Raw genomic sequence first — 23,383 nt, 5'->3', positions numbered from 1 at the left:
TGCAAAGGGATTTAAATGAATATAAGGCAGATAAAGCATACATATTAAAGCCTGAAAGAAAGCAAAACTACCCTGAAGATAGAGCAAATTTTGTTAAGAAAATGGTTGAGAGTAATGATAGGAATTATCATCACATAGACTATCCAAATTTTCCATACCGTCAGGAATGGGATGTGGGATGGTCAGAGGAAGGGAAGTGAAAGACAGACCGGTGGAACAAAAGGGACAGATACAAGAGATAGACAACACAGAAATTATTGAAGTTAATAGAATAATCCATACTTATAAGGGATATCATATCTATAACTTTGCAGGGTTAGAGTTAACCAAAGAATATTTTCAGTTATGTATGAAAGGTTTAAAGTTTGTTCCTACTAGAAGTATAGACTACATAGAGACCATTACTGAGGTTAAAATGTTTCTAAGAAAGATTAATTTAGCTTATACATGTGCAAATCAGGGGAAGGAAGGAACCTTATATAACCACAAGGAGTTAAGAAATAAAAGTATATATAATCCACAATTAGAGCCTACCCTTTTGTGTTTGGAAAAAGCAATTATTCAAGATATTTATGAGCTTAAAGCTAAAGAGAAAAAATTATATTTTAATAATCTTACAAAAAAGGAAAATGAAGTCTTGAATATTCTAAAGAATGACAGAAATACAAGAATTATGAAGCCAGACAAGGGAGGGGGCATGGTGTTTTTTGATATGGTGGAATACTCTCAAAAAATGTATGACATGCTTAATGATGTTGAAACGTATCAATTGTCTTCATTAAATGAGGTGAATATCAGTTATAAAAAGATAGATTATTTTTTAGAAGACTGTCTTATAGAGGAAAGAATTACGGGAGAAGTATACACATATTTGAAAGTTCAAAATCCAAAGGTAGCTTCTATCTTTGGTATACCAAAGACGCACAAGGGATTAGAGAACCTGACATTCAGGCCCATAGTAGATGGGCGTGGTTCGAAGACTTATCCTTTTGGCGTGGTAGTTGACCATTGGTTAAAAAATAATGTTTCCAATTTTGAACATATTTTGAAGGATTCCTGGGATTTACTTGGACGTTTGGGGAAAGGAATGTGTAATAAAGACACAGTTTTTCTTACTATAGATGTGGTTCATTTATACACGTGTATCCCTAAAAAAGAAGGGTTAGAATTTTTTGAGGAATGCCTAAACAATAACACAACATTTAGTCAGGACAAAATAAATCTTATTGTTCAATTTATGGAAACAGTGTTAGATTATAATTATATATTATTTGATGGTGAATACTACAAACAACATACGGGTGTAGCGATGGGAGCATTGTGTGCACCAATATTCGCCAATTTGGTCCTGCTTAATTGGGAACAAAAGATGGTACTTAATAGTAATTTTTCTGGATTTATAAGACAGTATATGAGATTCTTGGATGACATTTTTATTTTGTAGGAAGGCCCAAAAGAAAAAATAGGAGAGTTTGTGCAATATTTGAATGAGAGTACTAGCTTTCTAAGATTTACACATGTATATAATACTAAGAAAATTAATTATTTAGACATAACTTTAGAAATAGAGAATATGGAATTGAAATCTAAAATTTACCGGAAGTCTTCTTTTAGTAATTCATATCTTTAGTATAATAGCAATCACCCAGTGAAGCAAAAAAACAGTATAGTTAAGGGTCAGCTTATAAGAGTAGCAAGAATGACCTCAGAAAAGGATGATGTAGAACATGAATTAAAAGTGGTGGCAGATATGTTTTTTGAGAGATGTTACCCAAAAAAATTGGTTATGGATTATGTGGAATATGTTAAAGCAGAATGGGGAAAGAAGTATGCACCATTGTTGGGTAACAAGGGAGGTCTAAAAGAAAAGAGCACTGACATTGCGAGTCAAGTTAACCAGAACAACAATAATAACAATAATAATAATAATAAAAATTTTGAAAGAGCTATTTACCATTTGGTAAACAGGTGAATGAGGTGAAGAAAATTATGACAAAAAATTGGTCGATCCTTAAGAATAACCCAAAGTTGTGTAAAATTGGGGGAACAGACCAAATTTTGTGTATAAGTTAGGGTTAAATTTGAAAAAGAACTTTGAAATGGGGTATGTGAACAAAGTAGGTGGTGGTACTGGAAGATGTGGGACTTGCTCTCAATGTAAATTTGTTTGTCAGGATAAGAAGGTGGTTTTGAATAATAATTTAAAGACAGTAGTGAGACCAGAAAAGGGCAATTGCCAAACTATGGGCATTGTTTATTTGGCATTATGTAAATCCTGTCCCAGCTTTTATGTGGGAAAAACAGAGAGAAGGCTGAGGGACAGGGTTTACGAACATGGTTATGACATCAAATGCCTAAATACAAATAATGCATTATTTAAACATATTAGTGTTTCACAGTCTTGTAAAGAATTTAAATTCTGTATTTTGGAAAAATTACGGAAAGATCCTAGAGGTGGAAATTACAGGAATTATATTGAAGAAAGAGAAACCAGGTGGCAGATAAAATTGCAGGCGTGTATACCACCTGGGTTGAATGAAATTATTTCCATCAAACCTCTATTATACAAAAAATCAGAATACTCTAAGTGATTTAATTTTTTATGAAGTCAGTTTTTGATTTTTAAGTATTTGTTGTGTTTATAAAGTGTTTTCATACATAATTCTCATAGGGAATTTTAATCTTGTAAAATGTAAATTATAATAGATTTAGAAATGTGTACTTTTAACATACAGAAAATATATATGGTTTAGTTTTTAACAACAGTATTGGCTGTTAAAGCTTTTTTAAATTAACAATAATTTAATAGGGTAATTATTTAATTGAACTGATTAACTGGACTATTTAAGGGGGATATTAGTAGTAGAGACAGATTCTGATGAAATCCCTTCAGGGGATGAAAGTGCTCAATCAACTGTACTGTGGTAAATCTGTGGATGTAATAAAAGAACCATTGGTGTTTTCAGCCTTCTAAAGTAGTTTAGGTTCCTAATGCAAGAAAAGGAGTAGTGGTTCTGAGGGTCTTTTAATGGTGGAAAAAGTAGATTAGATTGGTTACAGAGTGGGGAGGGAGTAAAGCTGCTGGTTTTCCTGGCTAACGCTTTATAGCCACCTAGATCTAATAATAAGTTATAGGCTATACTGGCCATGATAGTTTAGACACATACTTTCATGCTCCCTTTACTGAGAAAGTACAGGGATAGGTTGCTCAACTGTGGAGACTGAAGGGAGTTTGGACAAGGCCTTGTTCTTCAGGTTGTTAGTTTCTGTGTCCTAGAGCAGTTTACACAGATTGGAGAGTGACAGATTGGCGTGATGAATGGAATGAAGATTAACAACATCAGGTAAAGAAGTTATGTCTTACCATAATGTTCCATCTGTGTTGTTGATCTTCATCCATTCATCAAGTCCCACCCTCCTTCCCCCTCCTAGAGGCTCCTGGGGGATACTTTGGGTCCAACTCCTGGATTAGGGTTCTTGCTCAGAGACAGCCTCTGCTTTACTAAGTTCAGGCAAACTCGATCTGAGTTAACAGGGAGAAGGGTATTATGGGAAAAAGCTTAGCTCAAGAGCTTTTGGCTGGCGTGAGCTTGGTATAATTGTGACTTTGTTATGAGGACGGAACTGATAACCCATCAGTGATGAATGGATGAAAATAAGCAACACAGATGGAACATTATAGTAAGACATAACTTCTTTTTTTGTTTGCAGCTTTAAACAATAAATTGTAAACACTTAGCTCATTTCAATATTCTGACTGAAATTAATGTTGTACTGGAAAAATGAAACTTTTCTTTTCAACTAACTATAAGTAAGGGATATGGTGATGTCTGTGAATGGAAGAAAAGTCAGTATTCCTACTTTTTATTTATTTATTTATTCAGTGTGTGTATTATGTGTTCTTAATATGCCTTTTATGTTAGAACATGATATAAATCCCTGCTGCTGTATTTGTAAGATGTTGTGAACTATTGTAACTCAGTGACTTCCCTTTACTACTCCACAGACTAATTCTGCCACTTAATTGTTTGCAAATTGTGGACCAGACTGTGGATCCCATTTGCAAACCAAGTGTATACCTGGACTCCTCCTGCTACACAGTTGTGAATGTCCCTATAGCAAAACATAAAGAGGGCTGTGAAGGAATATTATGAATGAAATAGGGACTGGTACATGGGTTCTACTGTGTAACATTCCTATGCACATCTTCCAATGTTTATGAATAGCGCCCTATTTCTACATTAGACCAAAGGAAAATAAAAAAGAAATTGAGGGAAATGGACCATAAAGGCATAATGTCAGCACCGTAATGTAATGGAAAGATATCTGTCTCAAATCACCAGGATTTGGGGGGGGGTTCAATCCAACTGCCAGTTGCTTTCTTAGTGGAAAATGTACAGTCTCTTCTTGTCTCTAAGTGTTTTATCTAGGTACTTCAGTTTCCTCTCACTTCTCAAGACCATATGAGAGGCTCAGCTAAATTGACCACATACTTATATATTGTGTTTGCCATTGCCTTTCTGGTCTGGTCATGTCTGAAAAGGGTCTATGAACCATCACACTTTCCCAGTTAGCAAATGATAAAATCAGATAAGTCAGTCTTTGCTTTAAAAACAGGAACTGTATTGTTAATGACTGTGAAACTTAACATTAGCCCATTTTAGTTGAAAAGCATTATTGTAAGGTTTTGAAAGGTATGAAAATGCAAAACTGAATTTGATAGTGTTGTGTTATGAATGTATATGTAGGTGGTGTGGGTGTTTGACCAAGTGACCATAAAATAAGTTAAATAAGGCACATCCAGAGATGTATCTGCTTGATATACAAGTTGTTAATATTAACAGAATTACAGTATTGAGATTAATATCTCATTAATGGTAGGTTATTTATTAGAGAGCCAGGCACCATCTGCAAGCTGATATAATTTGATATGGGTGCACAGTAAAACTACCACAATGAATGAATAGGGTTTGAGGTATTGAAGAGTGAGAAATGCATAATATTTTCCATGTTTACAGTTGTTGTTGGTCTTTTTGGCTTTTCCTGGTTAGGGGTAGCCACAGCAGAACTCCAGTCTGCTAATGATTGGCAGTCGATTTTTATGGTGCCGAGTTGCCAGCCCGATGCCCAACCTTCAGCGAAGGCATGCCCATTCATGCATGTCTTTCGTGGGCCACTTGACCGCAGAGAGGACATGCAGACTCCACACAGAAGGCACTCCAGCCGAGAATCGAAGAGGAGACCCTCTTGCTGTGAGGTAACAATGCTACCGCTGTACCACTGCGGATTGTAATAACACAAAAACTGAGCATGAAACTTTCAGATTGAAGGAGCCTCTGCACACAAGAGTAGGTAAAAAATGACAATAAAATTTGGGGAGTAACCAGAAGATATTCAGAGATGCAAACATATGGTAGAACAGTCATAACTATTAGCAATAATTTCATAAGTGCATGAATATCCTAAAATTAAAACTATGATCTGATAGGTAACATTAAGGCATGCAAATTTGTCTCTGATAATTACCGGATGATGTGGACAGTTTCAAGGATAATTCCACAGCACAGTGGGTAATCATGCTGGATTAGTTGTAAACCACAAAAGCCTTTTAAAAATACATAAATGTGGAAAATAAAGGCTGCTGGAAATGTTTTAAAATAAATCAACCAATTCAGCACTATGTAAGGACTTTCATCTCTCATTAAATATATGAAACATCATCAGACTAAATATGGATAATTAAAATCTACTCTTTAAATACACCATAATCTTATGATGAAATTACATGATGTATTCTTATTATAACTTCCATAAAATTACTGTCTAAACACTTATAATTAAACAAATTATTTAGAAAACCTTGCTTTGCAACTCCCTGTACCACATTACCAATGTGTGGTAACTGTAACACCCCCTACCTCTAACCCCAACCTTACACCTAGAACCATAACTGGCTCGACCAACACCTTGTGCCAGTACCTTGAACTAGTACCCCACCCCCTCAGCTCTTCAAGTGAATAGCAAAAAAAGAAAAGGGACTTCTGCAAACCTGTAGGATGACAACGGCTGGCTTCCTGCAAACAGTACCCAATCTGCACCCCCACAAATCTTCAAATAAGATAAAAAAGCAAACTCCTTCTATTGGCAAACCAACCAGTTTGCCAGATAGGCAATATGCCTACCACCTCCCTCATGAGCCAACCAATTATGTCCCATTTTTACATCCTGCCCTGACCTTCCTGCTTCTCACTTCAGTAAGAAAAAGAAAAATATATATATTTATGTATTTTAAACTGTAGTAAAGCAGTCACTACAGTGTATGCACTGCACAGAGCACTACAGTGCTCAGGCTTTAGTTATTTTTTTTCTTTTAAACTGTAGGAAACTCCTTGCTACAGTTATTACAGTTTATACCATGTACAGAGTGCTCAGGTTTCAGTTGCAATACAAAAAAATACAATGCAGTACAGTTTAGACCAAACACAGAGTACTAAAATGCTCACGTTTGACTGCAAATGCAATACTGGCTTTTAAAATAATATGCATTAAAAAGTAATCAGGGTCAGTCGACCAATCCCCCTAAACTTTAATGCATGGGGCAGCTGCCACCTTTGCCCTTCCCTAGATCTTAGAAAAGGCTTTTCTATAGTACTACCACTACACATGATACTCATACACAATACTAAATCTATCACCTTCTTCAGCCCTTGCTCTAATTCTAACCTGCAAACAATCAGAAACACACACACACACACACACACACACACACACACACACACACACACACACACACACACACACACACACACACATGCCTCTAATTCCAGAACTTTTTGTTTATCCAAAATATTTGACATTAAAGTTCCAATTACACACTTAGCTGGGACTTACATGTAATCAACTTCCCTTCCATCCACATCTCCAACTCTTTATGATTATTGTTCTCAACAGATTGTCCAAGCACTTCACTATGTTGGCAAACTGACATTTCAACAGAATGAAAGTAGTCGTGTAGTAACATATGGATATTGGGTAAGCAATATGCTGGTTTATTTTTGTTTTTTTTTACTGTAAATGTATTGATTTGACACGTAATTATTTGTATGTAATATACTAACGAATATGTGTTTATATGGATTTATGTTGAGATTATATGTTTGACTTTCCGAAAACATGAACGAAAGAAAACAACCAAAATCTGTTTTTTCAGGGGGGACAATCATCCTGCACTTCCCTGCAAATTAGATATATCAACTGCAAGATTACACTACAGTGGGGAAAATGGTAACTTCCTTGATCCCCACTGTACTGCAATCGTCATACAAATGCTTCAAGTTTTTGGAAAATTGAACATGTGGCTTTAACCAATGAAGTTCGACTGTTTATACACAGTGAATTATGACATAAGCTTGTGATATTGTTTGAACTATGACAATATATCAATCATTCAACCATTAATGTAGAGTAAATAACAGCAGACATTGACTGGGAGCACATGCTCTAATGATGTTAAGAGAGTGGTTCATAGCCTTTGCAGAACAGAGATGCTTGTCTATCAGTGGAGAGGGAGTATTAATTGGAAGTGGCATTTGCCTCTTGCTGGAGTGGGAATATTATTGTGGAAGAGATAATTGCCTCTCATTAAAGAGGGACAATTTTACCAGGAGTAAAGACACATGGAGGTTGCCATCTGCAAAAATGCTGAATGAAACACGACTGATAAGTATCCCTAAGGATACATGAAACCCCAGTAAAGAATTATTTAGACTTTACTAGAAACTGCTTGAGAATTTTTGTTGTGAGTTGAAACCTGATGGAAATATAAAACTTTGTGTTTACTTGCCAACACGTGAAGTTTGATTTTGTTATTCTGTCAATAAAAATGGGCCATAATCTGTAAAATCCCAGAAAATATCAGCAAGTGTAATAATATGTTTTAAATGTAGGAAGAGACACATTACTAAAAAAATGTTTAACGTTTGTAGCTAACAAAAATATGATTTTTACCCAAACTCCTAGCAATGAAAATGTCAGAGTTGTGTCTTTTGGAAATGTGATTTCTATGTAACAGGATAATAATGACACTGTATAGATGCAAAGGTAAAATAACTGCTAGGCCAGTAGACCCAACCTATTGTTTCTCTATCACATCTCATATAGCTAAATGGACAGTGTTGGTCAATGGGAAGGAAATTAACGGATTACAAGATGCTGGGAGTATAGTAACACTTGCTAAACAGCCTCTTATCTCCAAGCATAAAACTTAAGACAACAGAAAGTTGGGTGTGTTATGTGTTCATGTAGGTAACAGAAGGATATCTTATAACACATGTAGAATTGCAAGCACTGTTCAGTAAATCCTGCATCCTGTAGCTTTTGCTGCTAATCTAACAAACAGCAGTGTAGTAGGTCAAGTTTTCCTTTAATTGTGAAAACTGTAGAATTTATAGGGGGAGCACAGTTAGATACTCTGTGATCTTGATATACTTCGTATAAAACTGAGGGAGCAGCAACCCCACAATCTAACTATATTTCAATTTAGAATTGGAAAAAAAGGAGTATCCTGACAGTTCTGAGTATACTCCTAGTAAGGATGGGAAAGGGCAACAGCAGCCTGACAGTTCTGACTATACTCCTAGTAAGGATGGGAAAGGGCAACAGCAGCCTGACAGTTCTGTCTATACTCCTAGTAAGGATGGGAAAGGGCAACACCATGCTAACAGTTCTGAGTTCACTCCTAGTAAGGATGGGAAAGGGTAACAGCAGCCTAACAGTTCTCAGCATACCCCTAGTAAGAATGGGGAAGGGCAATACCAGCATGACCGTTCTGAGTATACTCCTAGTAAGGATGGGAAAGGGCAACAGCAGCCTGACAGTTCTGACTATACTCCTAGTAAGGATGGGAAAGGGCAACACCATGCTAACAGTTCTGAGTATACTCCTAATAAGGATAGGGAAGGGTAACAGCAGCCTAACAGTTCTCAGCATACTCCTAGTAAGAATGGGGAAGGGCAATAGCAGCATGACCATTCTGAGTATACTCCTAGTAAGGATGGGAAAGGACAACAGCAGCCTGACAGTTCTGACTATACTCCTAGTAAGAATGGGGAAGGGCAACAGCAGCCTGATAGTTCTGAGTATATTCCTAGTAAGGATGGGGAAGAGCAACAGCAGCCTGACAGTTCTGAGTATATTCCTAGTAAGGATGGGGAAGAGCAACAGCAGCCTGACAGTTCTGAGTATACTCCTAGTAAGGATGGGGAAGGGCAACAGCAGTCTAACAGTTCTAAGTATACTCCTAGTAAGGATGGGGAAGAGCAACAGCAGCCTGACAGTTCTGAGTATATTCCTAGTAAGGATGGGGAAGAGCAACAGCAGCCTGACAGTTCTGAGTATACTCCTAGTAAGGATGGGGAAGGGCAACAGCAGTCTAACAGTTCTAAGTATACTCCTAGTAAGGATGGGGAAGGGCAACAGCAGCCTGACAGTTCTGAGTATATTCCTAGTAAGGATGGGGAAGAGCAACAGCAGCCTGACAGTTCTGAGTATACTCCTAGTAAGGATGGGGAAGGGCAACAGCAGTCTAACAGTTCTAAGTATACTCCTAATAAGGATGGGGAAGAGCAACAGCAGCCTGACAGTTCTGAGTATATTCCTAGTAAGGATGGGGAAGAGCAACAGCAGCCTGAGAGTTCTGAATATACTCCTAGTAAGGATGGGAAAGGGCAACAGCAGCCTAAAAGTTCAGGTATACTCCTAGTAAGGATGGGAAAGGGCAACAGCAGCTTAACAGTTCTGAGTTCATTCCTAGTAAGGATGGGAAAAGGCAACAACAGCCTGACAGTTTTGATTACATTCCTAGTAAGGATGGAAAAGAGCAACAGCAGCCTAACAGTTCTGATTATACTCCTAGTAAGGATGGGAAAGGACAACAGCTGCCTGACAGTTCTGAGTATACTCCTAGTAAGGATGGGAAATGGCAACAGCAGCCTAACAGTTCTGAGTATACTCCTAGTAAGGATGGGAAAGGACAACAGCAGCCTGACAGTCCTGACTATACTCTTAATAAGGATGGGGAAGGGCAACAGCAGCCTGACAGTTCAGAGTATCCTCCTAGTAAGGAGGGGGAAGGGCAACAGCAGCCTGGCAGTTCTGAGTATACTCCTAGTAAGGAGGGGGAAGGGCAACAGCAGCCTGGCAGTTCTGAGTATACTCCTAGTAAGGAGGGGGAAGGGCAACAGCAGCCTGGCAGTTCTGAGTATACTCCTAGTAAGGAGGGGGAAGGGCAACAGCAGCCTGGCAGTTCTGAGTATACTCCTAGTAATGATGGGGAAGTACAACAGCAGCCTGACAGTTCTGAGTTCACTCCTAGTAAGGATGGGAAAGGGCAACAGCAGCCTAACAGTTCTGAGTATACTCCTATTAAGGATGGGGAAGGGCAACAGCAGCCTGACAGTTCTCAGTATACTCCTACTAAGGATGGGGAAGGGCAACAGCAGCCTGACAGTTCTGAGTACTCTCCTAGTAAGGATGGGGAAGGGCAACAGCAGCCTGACAGCTCTAAGTTCACTCCTAGTAAGGATGAGAAAGGGCAACAGCAGTCTGACAGTTCTGAGTATACTCCTAGTAAGGATGGGAAAGGGCAACAGCAGCCTGACAGTTCTGAGTATACTCCTAGTAAGGATGGGGAAGGGCAACAGCAGCCTGACAGTTCTGATTTTACTCCTAGTAAGGATGGGAAAGGGCAATAGCAGCCTGACATAATACCAAGGGCACACAATTGTTGTTGTAGTCTTAGAAAAAATGGGTGTAGGCCAACAGTAGTGCAGAAACTTCAGAAGGAACTAAAATCTTTCTTTGAATAAAAGGAGAAGAAGATCCTGTGTGTGTTACTAGAAAGACAGTATATAAATTAGTGAAATAAATCACTACATAAACTGATGGAGAAGAATATGTGTGTGTGTGTTTGTGTGTTTGTATGTATGTGTGTGTGTGTGTGTGTGTGTGTGTGTGTGTGTGTGTGTGTGTGTGTGTGTGTGTGTATGTGTGTGCGCACGTGCACAAACATGTGTATTACCAGAAAAATAAAGTAATGAAGGTTGCCATAACCAATAAAAGAAAGGGAACCTGAATAGAGCCCTAGGATTCCATCTCTAAGGTAAAATAGAGGGCTAGTCAGAAGCAGGACGTTCAGCAGTAGGTATTTATAGAAACATACATTACTAATGTAAATGCTAAGCAATTGTCAAAATCATGAGTGGAAGAAAATCATTGGCATGAGTTCATAGATTCAAAGCTTTATGACATAATACTAGGTTACTGATCCTAAGGAACATTTGCAGGTTTGCCCCAAGAACCAAACTGTGAATTCCCACAGACATGAATAATTAATACCCACTTACAACCCACTTTAAGAGAGATTTAGAAGCAGAGCATGGTGTATTTAATGCCCAACTTTAACAACTTTCAGTTAATGCTTGAGGAGCCAAATCCTAAATGTATTTACAGTCATCCAGATTATGCTTAACAATGCCCAGGGAGTTACTTTATTTTACATCCAAGGGAAGTCTATTCCATAAAAGAAGGATTCCCTAGGAAAGATATCTATCTCACCAGCAGGTCCTTTTGATAATTTGGTGGAAATTTAGATCTCCAGTGTGAGTGTTTATTGTATTTGTTTTGTGAATGTACAGAAAGTCACATAAGACTGAATCCTTTCTGACTCTGCAGGCCAGACTGAGGTATCCTCTCACTCTATAGGAAACAGAGTTGCTTTTGCAGATGATGAAATAGGAGGATGAGAAAGACCTACACTTGTATTCATAGACGAAAAGGCTTTATTTCACATCACTGTACTATTGAAAATATTCCTGACTTGGCAGATGTGCAAATAATCAATGAAAATTTTAATAAAGCACAAAGAGAGAATGACTCCTTAGGTAAGGCTAAAGAAAATGCATTCAGAGTAGAAGGAGAGACAGATGAGCAGAGTAGACCCATGCCCTCCCAATATTTTGATCTTAAGAATGACTTATTGTACAGGGTGAATAAAGAGAATGAATGAATAATACGCCAGCTATTAGTTCTAGAACCTCAAAAACTTGTGATGAAAATGGCACACTGTTACATTTTGGGAAGATACTTAGGGCTGGACAAAATTAAAGCTAGAATCTTAGCAAGGTTTTATTGGTCTGGTGTAATGGATTTTCCATGCAGCATGCCGAAAATGTCAAAAGCCTGAACCACATCCTCAGCTGCAAAGTTCGCTGTTCCTTCTGCCTATTACTCAAGTCCTGTCAAGTGAATAGTCATGGAACCTGTAGGTCTAATAATGAAGTCTAGTAACGACTATTAAATTTCATGAAACAGTACCATTGCAAAAGTTCAGTGATTTGTCAAAAGCAAAAAATCTAGAGTTACTTTTGTCCAGGCTAGAGCTACACAAAGAAATGTTTAGAGACCAGGGAACACAATCTATGTCCAGGGTAATACAGCAGCTTTGGGTTTTAAAGTAGTTAAAAACTTCAGTGTATCACCCATAAATGTATAGGTCAATGGAGTGCTTTAATACAACTCTGATATCTACGCTAAAAAAGGCCACAAAACCAAATGTTAATAGCTGGGATCAGTTATTTACTTACATCCTTTTTGCTATAAGAGAGGTACTGCAAGCTTTAACAGGATTTACTCTGTTTGTGCTACTATATAGGATACATCCATGTGGCTTGCAGGACATGAACAAGGAGACTTGGGAGTGTAATAATGCCCTTCATAGACAAGTCTGTTTAAAAAAATGTTTTGCCAGAAATGAAAGAACACATGCAAAAGGCACATAATTACAGCAGAGAGTGTATAATAACAATGCCAATGGAGATATAAAACAGGGGGGCAAAGTGTTAGTGTTAGTCCATGCTTCAGAGTAGATTCCTATCAAGATGGCAAGAATCATCTTTTAAAGTAAAAGAGAACATGAATTAAGTTAATTACAAAATAAGATAAACTGGAAAAAAGATGACCGGAATAGATTTATCAAATGAATTTGTTCAAACAGCAGAAGCTTCTTTAATTGGCCTGGGAGCTGAGATAGGTACCAATAGTTTGGTACCAGGGAGTACTATCACTGCTGTTCAGATAGATTAGAATTTGACTAAAGTCTACCAACAAGAAGTGAAATAATTCTTAGTCAAAAACAAAGAGTTTTTTTTTTAATTCTTCACTGTTACCTGGTAGAGAAAATTTAATTTTAACACTATATTAAAGCTATGCCAAGGGAGCCACAGAGTCCCAGAGAAAGGCAGCAACTATGGAAGAGAGAAGCATGATTTCATTGGGAAGTTATTGAAGTGTCCCAAAGTGAATAGACAGGTCCATTTGCCTTGGTCCCTAAATTATACATCTGTCCATAATTTTGCAATGACTTCTGGAAATTGAATGACATATCCAAGTTTGTTACTTATCCAAAGCCTCAAGTGCATGAGATCATAGAGAGGTCAGGCAAAGCAAAGTTTTGACCACCACCACTTAGACTAAAAGGTACTGGCAGATCTCCCTTACCCATAAAGCAGCTCTCCTGAATTATTTGTTTCTTCATTGATACTTAGTAGTTGTACTTGTATTAAATGTAAGGTGGTGGATGTGAAAAAGACTAACAAAGGCCAGAACAATAATGAGACAAATATTGCCACAAATGTAGCCTTTTTAGAAATTTAGCCATTCACATTGAATGCTAATTTAGCTTTTGAAAATTTACATGATGATGTGGGAGGTTTCAATTTTATTGAAACCAACAGTAAAGTAGAGTTTAATTAAATTTCTTTCATCCCATTTTTTGATCATGAAAATATTCATTTAACATATAAAAGGAATTTTGTTAGCATATCAGAAATTTGTGATGTCAGGTCTGAAGATCTTTTTTATATATAAGGTAAGTTAAAATTATTTTAATAATGTTCAGTTAAATATTTTAAGGACGTGGTTTACCTTTATTCGAGCGAGAACAGATAATTTATTCACTGTTGCATCTTTCAGCTTTTCCCGGTTAGGGGTCACCACAGCAGAACTCCGGTCCGCTAATGATTGGCAGTAGATTTTTATGTACCGAGTTGCCAGCCCTGATGCAAAACCTTCAATGAAGGTACGCCCATTCATGAACGTCTCCACACAGAAGATGCATTAGCCGAGAATCGAACAGGACAACGTCTTACTGTGAGGCGACAACGCTACCGCAGTACCACCACCGCAGTTAAAGTTAATTATTTCAAATTATATGTGAGATGCATGAATTTATGCCAGATTTTGTGAATAACACTAGTTATTAAAAGAAAAATACTTTCAACCCAACATTGAATCTTACTTTGAATATTTTTGAGAGATGCTGTTTAGACAATATTTGACAATTGTTAAATAAAGATAAAATAAGAGAAATCATTTTATAATTTAACATATAAAGAACATAAACTTGTAGGAAAATTAGAAAAAATGGTACTTTAAGGTTTATGAAGGGTGAAAAAAGGGCAGGTATTGTCATAATGAATACTGAGCAAAACGTTAGAAAGATGATTTTTCATTTACAAAATAGAAAGAACTATGAAAAGTTGTTTAAAGTGAAAAGAATGCTACATTTCAGCATTTATCTTTAGAGTTGATGGAATTATTGCACATACTTTGTTTATATATTTATATAAATTTTTTTGACAGAGGAATTTCCAAAAATTGATTATCTCTCTCTGCAATACTGACGATTCATAAGGATAAACATGATCCTCCATTTAAACCTATTATTGCAGCAGCAGGTTCAAAAACATAATTTTTCATCTAAATTTAGACAAAGAATGTAAAGAGTTATATTTTGAATTAAAATCTGTATTGAAGGCTAGTTGGCACTTTTTTAATTTTATTAGACAGGCAAAATGGAACAAAATGTATTCTTTTGGTACAATAGATGTTGAATCATTATATAGTAGCATTCCTCTAGAGCAAGGCTTAAATATGTTATGACAATGGGCCAGATTTCAAAGGAGTTGCTCTTAGTGTAAGTGTGCCATGATTCCAAAAGCCCTGCTCTTAGTGTGACTTACTTTGGGATAAAAAGGATTACTACAAGGATCAGATTCCAAAATACCTGCTGTAAACCTGCTCTCAATACAAGTGGCCACTTACACTGAGAGCAAATCTTTTGGAATCAAGGACATTACGTAACCAGAAATTCTAAGTTCAATAATACAATTTGAGCTTCTGGTGTCTTTAACTAGGATCGTATTGTAAATCATTATTTTTTGTTTTAATCAAGAGCTATATAGACAACTTAAAGAAATAGCCATGGTTGCCAGTATGGCTCCGTCCTACGCAAATTCAATTATGTCTCAATGGGAAACTGGTTTTGTATATTAATCTATTTAAAAAGATAATGTTTCTTTTGTAAACATTTGTACCTTTTATGTGTATTAAATGGAAAGAAAAAAAAATAATTTAATAGTTTTTGCAGTTTTTAACAGACAATGTTAGGCTGCTAAATCAGCTTAATAACTGTATAAAACTGTGTAAAAAATCACAAGCATTCTGCAGACCACATAGTTTATTGAAGTAACATAGACTAAGCGCTTTCATCCCATCAGGTAATGGGACTTCATCAGATTAACACAGTAACAACACAGTGCAGTTTAAAAATGTAAAAACACACGAAAATACAGTGTATCACATGGGCTGTAACAAATTTAAAGTTATAGTGCAATATTAGAAAATATCTCACGCAAAGCACCCTGCAAATAAAAAGACTTTTGTTCCACATACTAAAAATATTAAAAACACTGAATAAATAGACAATTGTTAAAAAATGGTATAGATTAAACACACTGGTTATTGTAAAAAAATACTCAACCATGCAATACTGTTATGAATACTAGTATGTTAATAGGGTCTATATCAGCATATCAAATGCTGAAAATGCCAAATGCAATTTTATCAAACTGAAATGTTCGAAATCTCAAAAGAGTGAACTGATGGAACATCGATTTCTTTCCCTGGGAAAGAAATCGGCGTTCCATGCAAAAAAACTAAATACATTTTTCAATACTTTAAACACTGACGGAAGTGGGGGGCTTCACCCCCCACACTCCCCAACGTGGGGGCTGTGCCCTCCACACCCCCCTACTTAAATATACCAACTCCAAGACCACACCACAGTGGAGGAAATAGCAAACTCTGATGATGGCCCACCGATTTCTTTCCCTGGGAAAGAAATTGATGTTTCGTCAGTTCGCTCTTCTGAGGCTTCGAACATTTCAGTTCAATTACATTAAATTTGGCATTTTCAACATTCAAAATTCTGATAGGAACCCTGTTAATACCCTTAATTTTAGAAAATAATGGAAATGGAGGGAGACAGAATAACTGAGGCCATTGGAGCCAGTGGCATTGGTCTAAATCTGCCATTCAGCCTCTTTACATTAAAGTTTAACCTTCCATGCCCCCCATATTCTAATTCCATGGTATGATTAATAAAAAAACAGAAAGCATGACCTTCATTCATTTACATGTGTCTCCACAGGGCATTTCTGGTATCCTTTCTCTTTATTTCTCTCAAGTGCTCATATATCTATCTTTAAGTGCCTTTTTGGTCTTGCCAATGTAGAAAAAGGGGCATTTTGTGCAGCAAGTTATATGGACTACCTTATTTTATCTGCAATTGCATCTTGAGGGACACTTAATCATACAAACCAGCAACAGTTATGGATTCACTCTCAGGTATAAAAGGACAACTCAAACATCTTCCACATTTTGATATCTTAAAGTTTTTAGATAAATTAAAATAAATACATTTTTGTTTTTCCAAGTAATTTTTGATATTCCTGTCTGTCCTAAATGTGAGAACAGATAATTGTCCTAACTTGGCCATATTCAGGCCACCCATTTCAAGGATTTTCCAATTGGTTACCAATATATATTGTGCCAATCTACCCTCCTGGTTGTGAGTAAAAATGCAACCCTTTTTAAATTTAGTGTCTTTAACTACAGATGGCATTGTAACTTCTTTATTAGCCCCCAGGAGTGGTTTATAGAACAAATTTTTTTTTTTTTTTGGCTAACATTTGGAAAATCTTATCAAGAAATTCATGGTAGTAGCCTCTGTAGAAAGGCATACCCTTCAAAATTAGACACTCCTCCAAAACAATTTCTGTCTCTGACACGATCAGTGCTAACTGCACCAACTGCCCTTTAAAATGGACTGTGTTGTTATTGTATTACTCTGACGAAGTCCCATTACCTTATGGGATTAAAGCGCTTAGTCTACATTACTTTAATAATCGTCATTGTCTGTTTAGTTACGTGGATTTTTTCTTGGTTCTCGGTTTTGTTTTTCATCTGTTGGTGTATTCTTGCTGTGGAACTTATTGCTAATGTCAGCTCCTGTATTTTCACAAGATCAGGAGTAGGAGCAACAGTTTTACAATGGAGTGTCCAAGCGGTTGGATTCCAGAATCAAATCACTTATACAGCTTATCCAGGTAATGAATCAGAAAGTGAATTTATTTACACTGGGGACAAATAACATGCAACATACTGGCTGTGTGATGACCAATGTATGATTAGATCAACAGGCTTTTCCTGTGGCCTGTACACAATCAGATATCCATCTTCACAATGGACTTAACAATCATCTTAATATTAATGGCTTTGGTTTCAGTGACCCTGGTGGGTTTCAAAACCATAGTCAGTTGGCTGGTTCATTTAGCAATTCCATTGTCTTTGGGGAATCAGCCCAAGTAGATGAGTATGACAGTGTTACAGTGGCACAGCAGCTTAAGACCTTTTAAAATTAACTCTCCAGGTATTGCAAACTGCAAGCTGAGAATTCCTACTTCCGTTAATGTGTTAAGTTGGGCATAGTGCCCAAAGGACTTAGATCATGCAAGTTTCCCTCTGGGTTAGTGGAGGGATCCAGTTTACATCATGATTTATTGAAGTAATGAGTTGCTTACTATCAATGCAATTCAAATAGTTAATAACCTTTTCTTTTTTACAATTATTTTGTATTGTGATTATTTAATATTTGTATATTGTCACTTTATTTTTACTTATGTTTGCTGGGGCCTTTCCCTTCGGGTCCCCACTGAAAATGGGTTTGTTTGCAAGCTCTGTTGGACTAACCCAGTTAACAAATGTGAAATAAATAAATAAATAAATAAATAAATAAATATAAACAGGGCTTCAAGTTAATGTAGCTACTTATGTGACATAATCAGTTGAACATGGAACAACTGGAATCCGAAATTACTACGTGGGATGACAATATAATCTAGGGACTTGGCCTTTGAACTACACAAGATTGACTATGACTCTATTTTTCATATAGTGGAGAGAATATTAAATGTGATAAGACTTAGAAAAGAGAAAACGCTTACCCATGACAAACTTGATTATAAAATAATAAAGTTTACCCTGTACTTGCAAAATTGTTTAAAACTTCTTTTAATAATAGTGAGCACATACATGAAACTGAACGGATACAGAATGTTGTGGACACATTAAAACCCCTTTGGATTTTCAGCTTCTTCAGAGGTCTAAAAGGCAATGGAATCAGTGAAGGGGCTATCAAGGTGTCCTCAACGGTATCAATAGCAGGAATCTTACTTCATGAAGTTTCAACCTCCTCAAGCGAGGAGAGGGAAAGCAAGGAATTATTAAAGACCAGTGCACCTGATATTATTACTGGAAAAATTATTTTAAAATTTCTAACTTTAGTTCAGTGCTTTAACACACAACCATGCCTCACATTTTGAAAGAGGTCACACTTTTGTTCCTTTTATACCTGGTAATATGGCTGGAGCTATAGTGGACCTTAAAATGTTTACCAGAAAATTTTAGCATTATGTTTAATGATAAGAATGTAAATCAAGTCAATGTTGATGCTTGTAAGAAACCCATTATTTTTAATCCCCCTTAAACCAACTATTTCCTTGTATGAAAAATATGTGAACATGATGTGAGGAAACTTTTATGAGCATCACATAGAAGGAGTGTAACGAACTGTCTAATTCTGAATGGGATTTAGATAATGATTTTAGCAACAACCAAACAATCAAATGTATGAAACCTGACAAGGGAGGGAGAATTTTGCAGTGGACCAAATAGATTACATCATTAGAACGGTGGCCATATTATTCACTGATCAATATGAAGAAAGTAGTAGGAATCTATTGAATATTGAATATGTAAAAATTGACAGGGCCTTATATGATTTACCGCTTGATGATCTTCTCACTATTAATGAATACAACTACATCAAGAATGATTTTCCACAGATCCCATCCATTTTTGGGATCCCTAAAATCCACAAGGATTTGTGTAACCCCCCTCCCCAAGGCCAACTGTTGATGCAAATGGCTCTAAAATGCATAGTATATCTAAACTCATTGACGAAATGTTAAAACATGTTTTAGACAGTGGGGCATCCAAATATATATAAAGATTCATGGGTCTTCTTAAAAAATTTCCCTAAGAATATAGTAGACAACAGATTAATTTTGGTCACAACTGGTATAAAATATTTCTTCTCTGTTATACCACATAATATTTGTTTAGACTGGTTTAGTTATATTTAACCAAGTATACCAACTTGGGTGACAATGTGGTTAAATGCTTACCCAGTTTAATGGTATTTGTGTTATGATCTAATTTCATGTGTTTCAAAGGTTCCATTCACAAACAAGCACAAGGTGTGGCAATGGGGGCTGCTTATGCCCCCACTTTTGCAATCATCATCTAGGAATATTGGGAACACAATTATATGTTCAATAGTTCTTTTTCAAAGTGTTGGATTTTTTATGGGTAATATCTAGATGGTATCATAGTTTTTAGGTGTGACTCAGATATCCTGCAGTTATCTCCCTAGTCCCATAAATTGACAGTATTTTGATACTTGCATCTGCTTACACATCTATTTCAGGTAGGGCTGCCAATTTCTTCTCTCCAACATGCACTGCTAATGTCATCCACTATAAGTTGACCTGCATTCATGTAAAAGTCGATATTGTGCTGTGGCGCTTGTGTAGAGTACTATGTTCTATAGTCTGTGCACCTTGATAGGTAGAAGTTATGTTTTCACTGCCGTCAGCTTTGTGTGTGTGTGTGTGTGTGTGTGTGTGTGTGTGTGTGTGTGTGTGTGTGTGTGTGTGTGTGTGTGTGTGTGTGTGTGTGTGTGTGTGTGTGTGTCTTAGCTGTTACTAGACATTACGGAGAGCACTTTACACCACCATGTGGGACACTTATTACCATATGTACAACAGACTATGCTGATATCATCAGCTATATCAGATTATTGCATAGGCAGTCAGGCCACCAGGGCATGAGCAGACACTGGCCTGGAGCCCAGGAAGACTTCACCTCATCAAATACCAGACAAATTACAGTGACATGTCTTTTAATAAATCCACATAAATCATGGCATGGTTAGTAGGGCCTGTTTTATATTGATGAGAAAGCCCTGTGGTCTGTCCAGCTGCTACATGTGTCTTGTGAGGTTCATGCAAAAGAGACCATTATACTGTATTACTGTTCTGATGAGATTTGAGTACAGAGCTGCCATACAATCGTGAGATCTGAATGTGATGGTGTGACTTATGATGTGCACCATATATATGTACTGTAAAATCATTAAAGAGAAAAGTTAGAAAGTAATGAGACACATTGCAATTCCCTGACTTCACAACCCTTACAAGAGAATACACTAGAAAGTACTGACATGATGATGCTATCCACTGTATAACTTGGCAAGGCAAATATAAGTGACAGGTAAAATTATCAGTTCAACAACACAAATGCATATATACTAAGCATTAATGTAGCTATGTACCCTGTGCATCAGACACAAAGCTTTTTTATCCCTGAATCCAAAAGAGAAAACAGGGATATGGCACAGTTATCATCACTTGCGCAGGGTGTTGTGTGGGGAAGGAGGCCTAGGCTGACACAAAAGGTGAGTGAATGTGTGTGATTAAGAAAGGGAAGCAGGCAGGCTGAACCATGTAACTGTTGTGTGTATGTCTGCAGAGGTGCTCCATGTGAAGTTGGTGTGTGAGAGCCTGCATTAATACAGCCAAGCTCAGTGTTAGCTCTACATCTTGGTATGTCGGACAGGTGTGAATCGTGCATGGTTGAGTGGGCAGTTCATCATTGCCTCCCCCTGACCACGAGAATTGACTCTGCCAGGAGTTGCACTGGTACCTCCATGCCCAAGGTTAAATGCTGTGTTGCTACCTGAACATGACTGATGTCTGTTGGATGTGATCCCTTCACATGAATGCCCAGGACCACAACCCCATGACCTGCCACATCTGGGTGAGGACAGCACACTCACTTGACAGATCAGTGGAAGTACTGCCACTACAGAAGTGTGATTGGGCACGGCCAGGTTGGCTATCAGTAGATATCATTGCTGACCTTTGACCATGAAGATGCTGTTCCCCTCCCAGCAGACATTCAATCACAGGCACTGTTGGTTCCATGACAGACACCCCTCAACCCATCACAGATGCCCGTTATTCCAAAGTGTCATTCATCTGATCCAGTGAATCGGAAATATGGTGGAGGCAGTCATGCATGTCAGCCTGTGCCACATGTACAACCCTGAGCATTTGTCTGGAGCACCTTTCTCAATCTGCCTGTGCCTCCATGATGGCCCTAAACATACATTGAGTGACATGGGAAGAGGCACCTGCAGGTGGAGCAGGGACACAGGCCCTCTCTGAGCACCCCTATCAAACTTCCTTTGTGGCACCTCACCCACACTTTGGCTACAGCCAGAGTCAACAGATACTGAAGCCACATTAGCCCTACTTCCCTAATCTTCCATAATCAATGTCCTTGCCCACCACTTGTCCAATATCTGTGGGCTCAGTGGACTAGGTAAGCAGGCCTACTGGCTGTGTCCAGGAAAAATGAAGGGGGTGGCTGGTAGTCAACCTCTGTGTCATATTCAACTTCCACAACCCCCAACTGTACCTCAGTTTTGCCACCATCATCATCAGTGTCTCTTGAGATACTGACATCAGGTGGCATAGGGCCACACTCCCACTGTCATGATCATCTGTGATAAAAAGGAAGAAACAAAGACATACATTAATACCTGCACTACTATGGTGCAATATATGTTAAACAACTTACAGACAGTACAGCAATACACACAAAGGCCTAAAATGGCACATTATTTTATTTCTTGAAATTAATCTGCTGTACTGACATAAATTTATTTGACTTACCATCTGCAGGAGTCATATGTTGCTGGATTACTGACAGTCCTGAAATACGTTAAGTAAGAGGTACAAGCAACATCATCACATTTAACAGTAAGACGGGGGTAATACATGTACTCCTCTATACCTGTATTAACCATACATTCAACAATAATGTGGCTGACAACTCCAAACTAAGCTTATAGCTGTGGCCATCTTCAGTTCCCCCCAAAAAAGACATGTGATACAGAAGTAACTTTTATTTCAATTCTTTTACTATACAACAGTATTCAACTGATCATAAAACAAAGCCTACCTGGAAGCTTCTCTTGAGACTGAGAAGGAGTGCTGCCCACATCAAGGACATGCTGTTGTCCACTCTGCTGTGAGCTCTCATGTTGGAAGTTATTCACCAGGAACTCTTCACTGGGGTAAGAGATGGTTCTGTAGTAGGCCCTCCCCTGGTTACACTTTGGTCTTGGGCAACAGCAGCTGCTCACTTCCGTACCATGTTAATCATTTCAGTGGCCCTATTGCATAACTGTCCATATGTCCAGCTGTGGCCACCCAAAATCCTGCCATACTTGTAGGCTTTGGTGCATATTGGACTGACCCCTTCCCAGCAAAAATGTCCCATGTTGATGGAGAGCATCAACAATGATATTGTTTTCTGCTTCACTCAGTGTGGGTGTCTGCCTCACAGACATTCTTTGTGTCCTAAAAGACAACAGAATGACAATACACATAAGTATCACATAACTACAAAATAACTATTTCCAGATAAAACAGTAAAGGTAGGCAGACAGTAGTACCCACTGGAAAAACATAAAAGAGTTTACAGACGTGAAATACTAACAGGCAGGATGCAAAACAAGGAGAGTAGCAAGACAAACATATCCTTGTATGTGCCATAGCAGTAACGCAACTGTGGTCCCCCCCAAATAAACAGTCCATTCTAGTTTGTGACATAACAGGAACTCTTCGTTGCTCCCTCCACCCAGAAAGGAACAGGCAAATGAACTGTTTTGTTAATAAAACATCTTTGAAATGCTAAATGTGCTTTCAAAGGACCTGTCCCTGAAATATTTCTACATATTTATCACAAAGCATTCTGTTTTCATGTATTGTCAATCACGTGTACCTCTGAAATGGTT

The 23,383-nt window shown here is 37.6% G+C and overlaps 1 protein-coding gene across 1 annotated transcript in view; it reads left to right on the top strand.

Annotated features, from left to right (window-relative positions):
• Positions 1 to 1,699: 1,699 nt before the first annotated feature.
• Positions 1,700 to 23,383, top strand: part of LOC122803130 (glutenin, high molecular weight subunit PW212-like) — a 64,431-nt gene continuing 42,747 nt past the window's right edge. The window contains exons 1-4 of the mRNA XM_044072752.1: positions 1,700 to 1,960; positions 6,952 to 7,032; positions 9,052 to 9,759; positions 9,816 to 10,728. Of these exons, the coding sequence (XP_043928687.1) occupies positions 1,700 to 1,960; positions 6,952 to 7,032; positions 9,052 to 9,759; positions 9,816 to 10,728 (1,963 nt within the window). The remainder of the gene's footprint in view (positions 1,961 to 6,951; positions 7,033 to 9,051; positions 9,760 to 9,815; positions 10,729 to 23,383) is intronic.

The sequence above is a fragment of the Protopterus annectens genome, chromosome 5.part1, assembly GCF_019279795.1.
Source record: "Protopterus annectens isolate FY-2018-M chromosome 5.part1, PAN1.0, whole genome shotgun sequence".
Taxonomy (NCBI): domain Eukaryota; kingdom Metazoa; phylum Chordata; order Ceratodontiformes; family Protopteridae; genus Protopterus; species Protopterus annectens.
The sequence above is the reverse complement of the archived record's forward strand: the minus strand, read 5'-3'. Positions and strand labels throughout refer to the sequence as shown.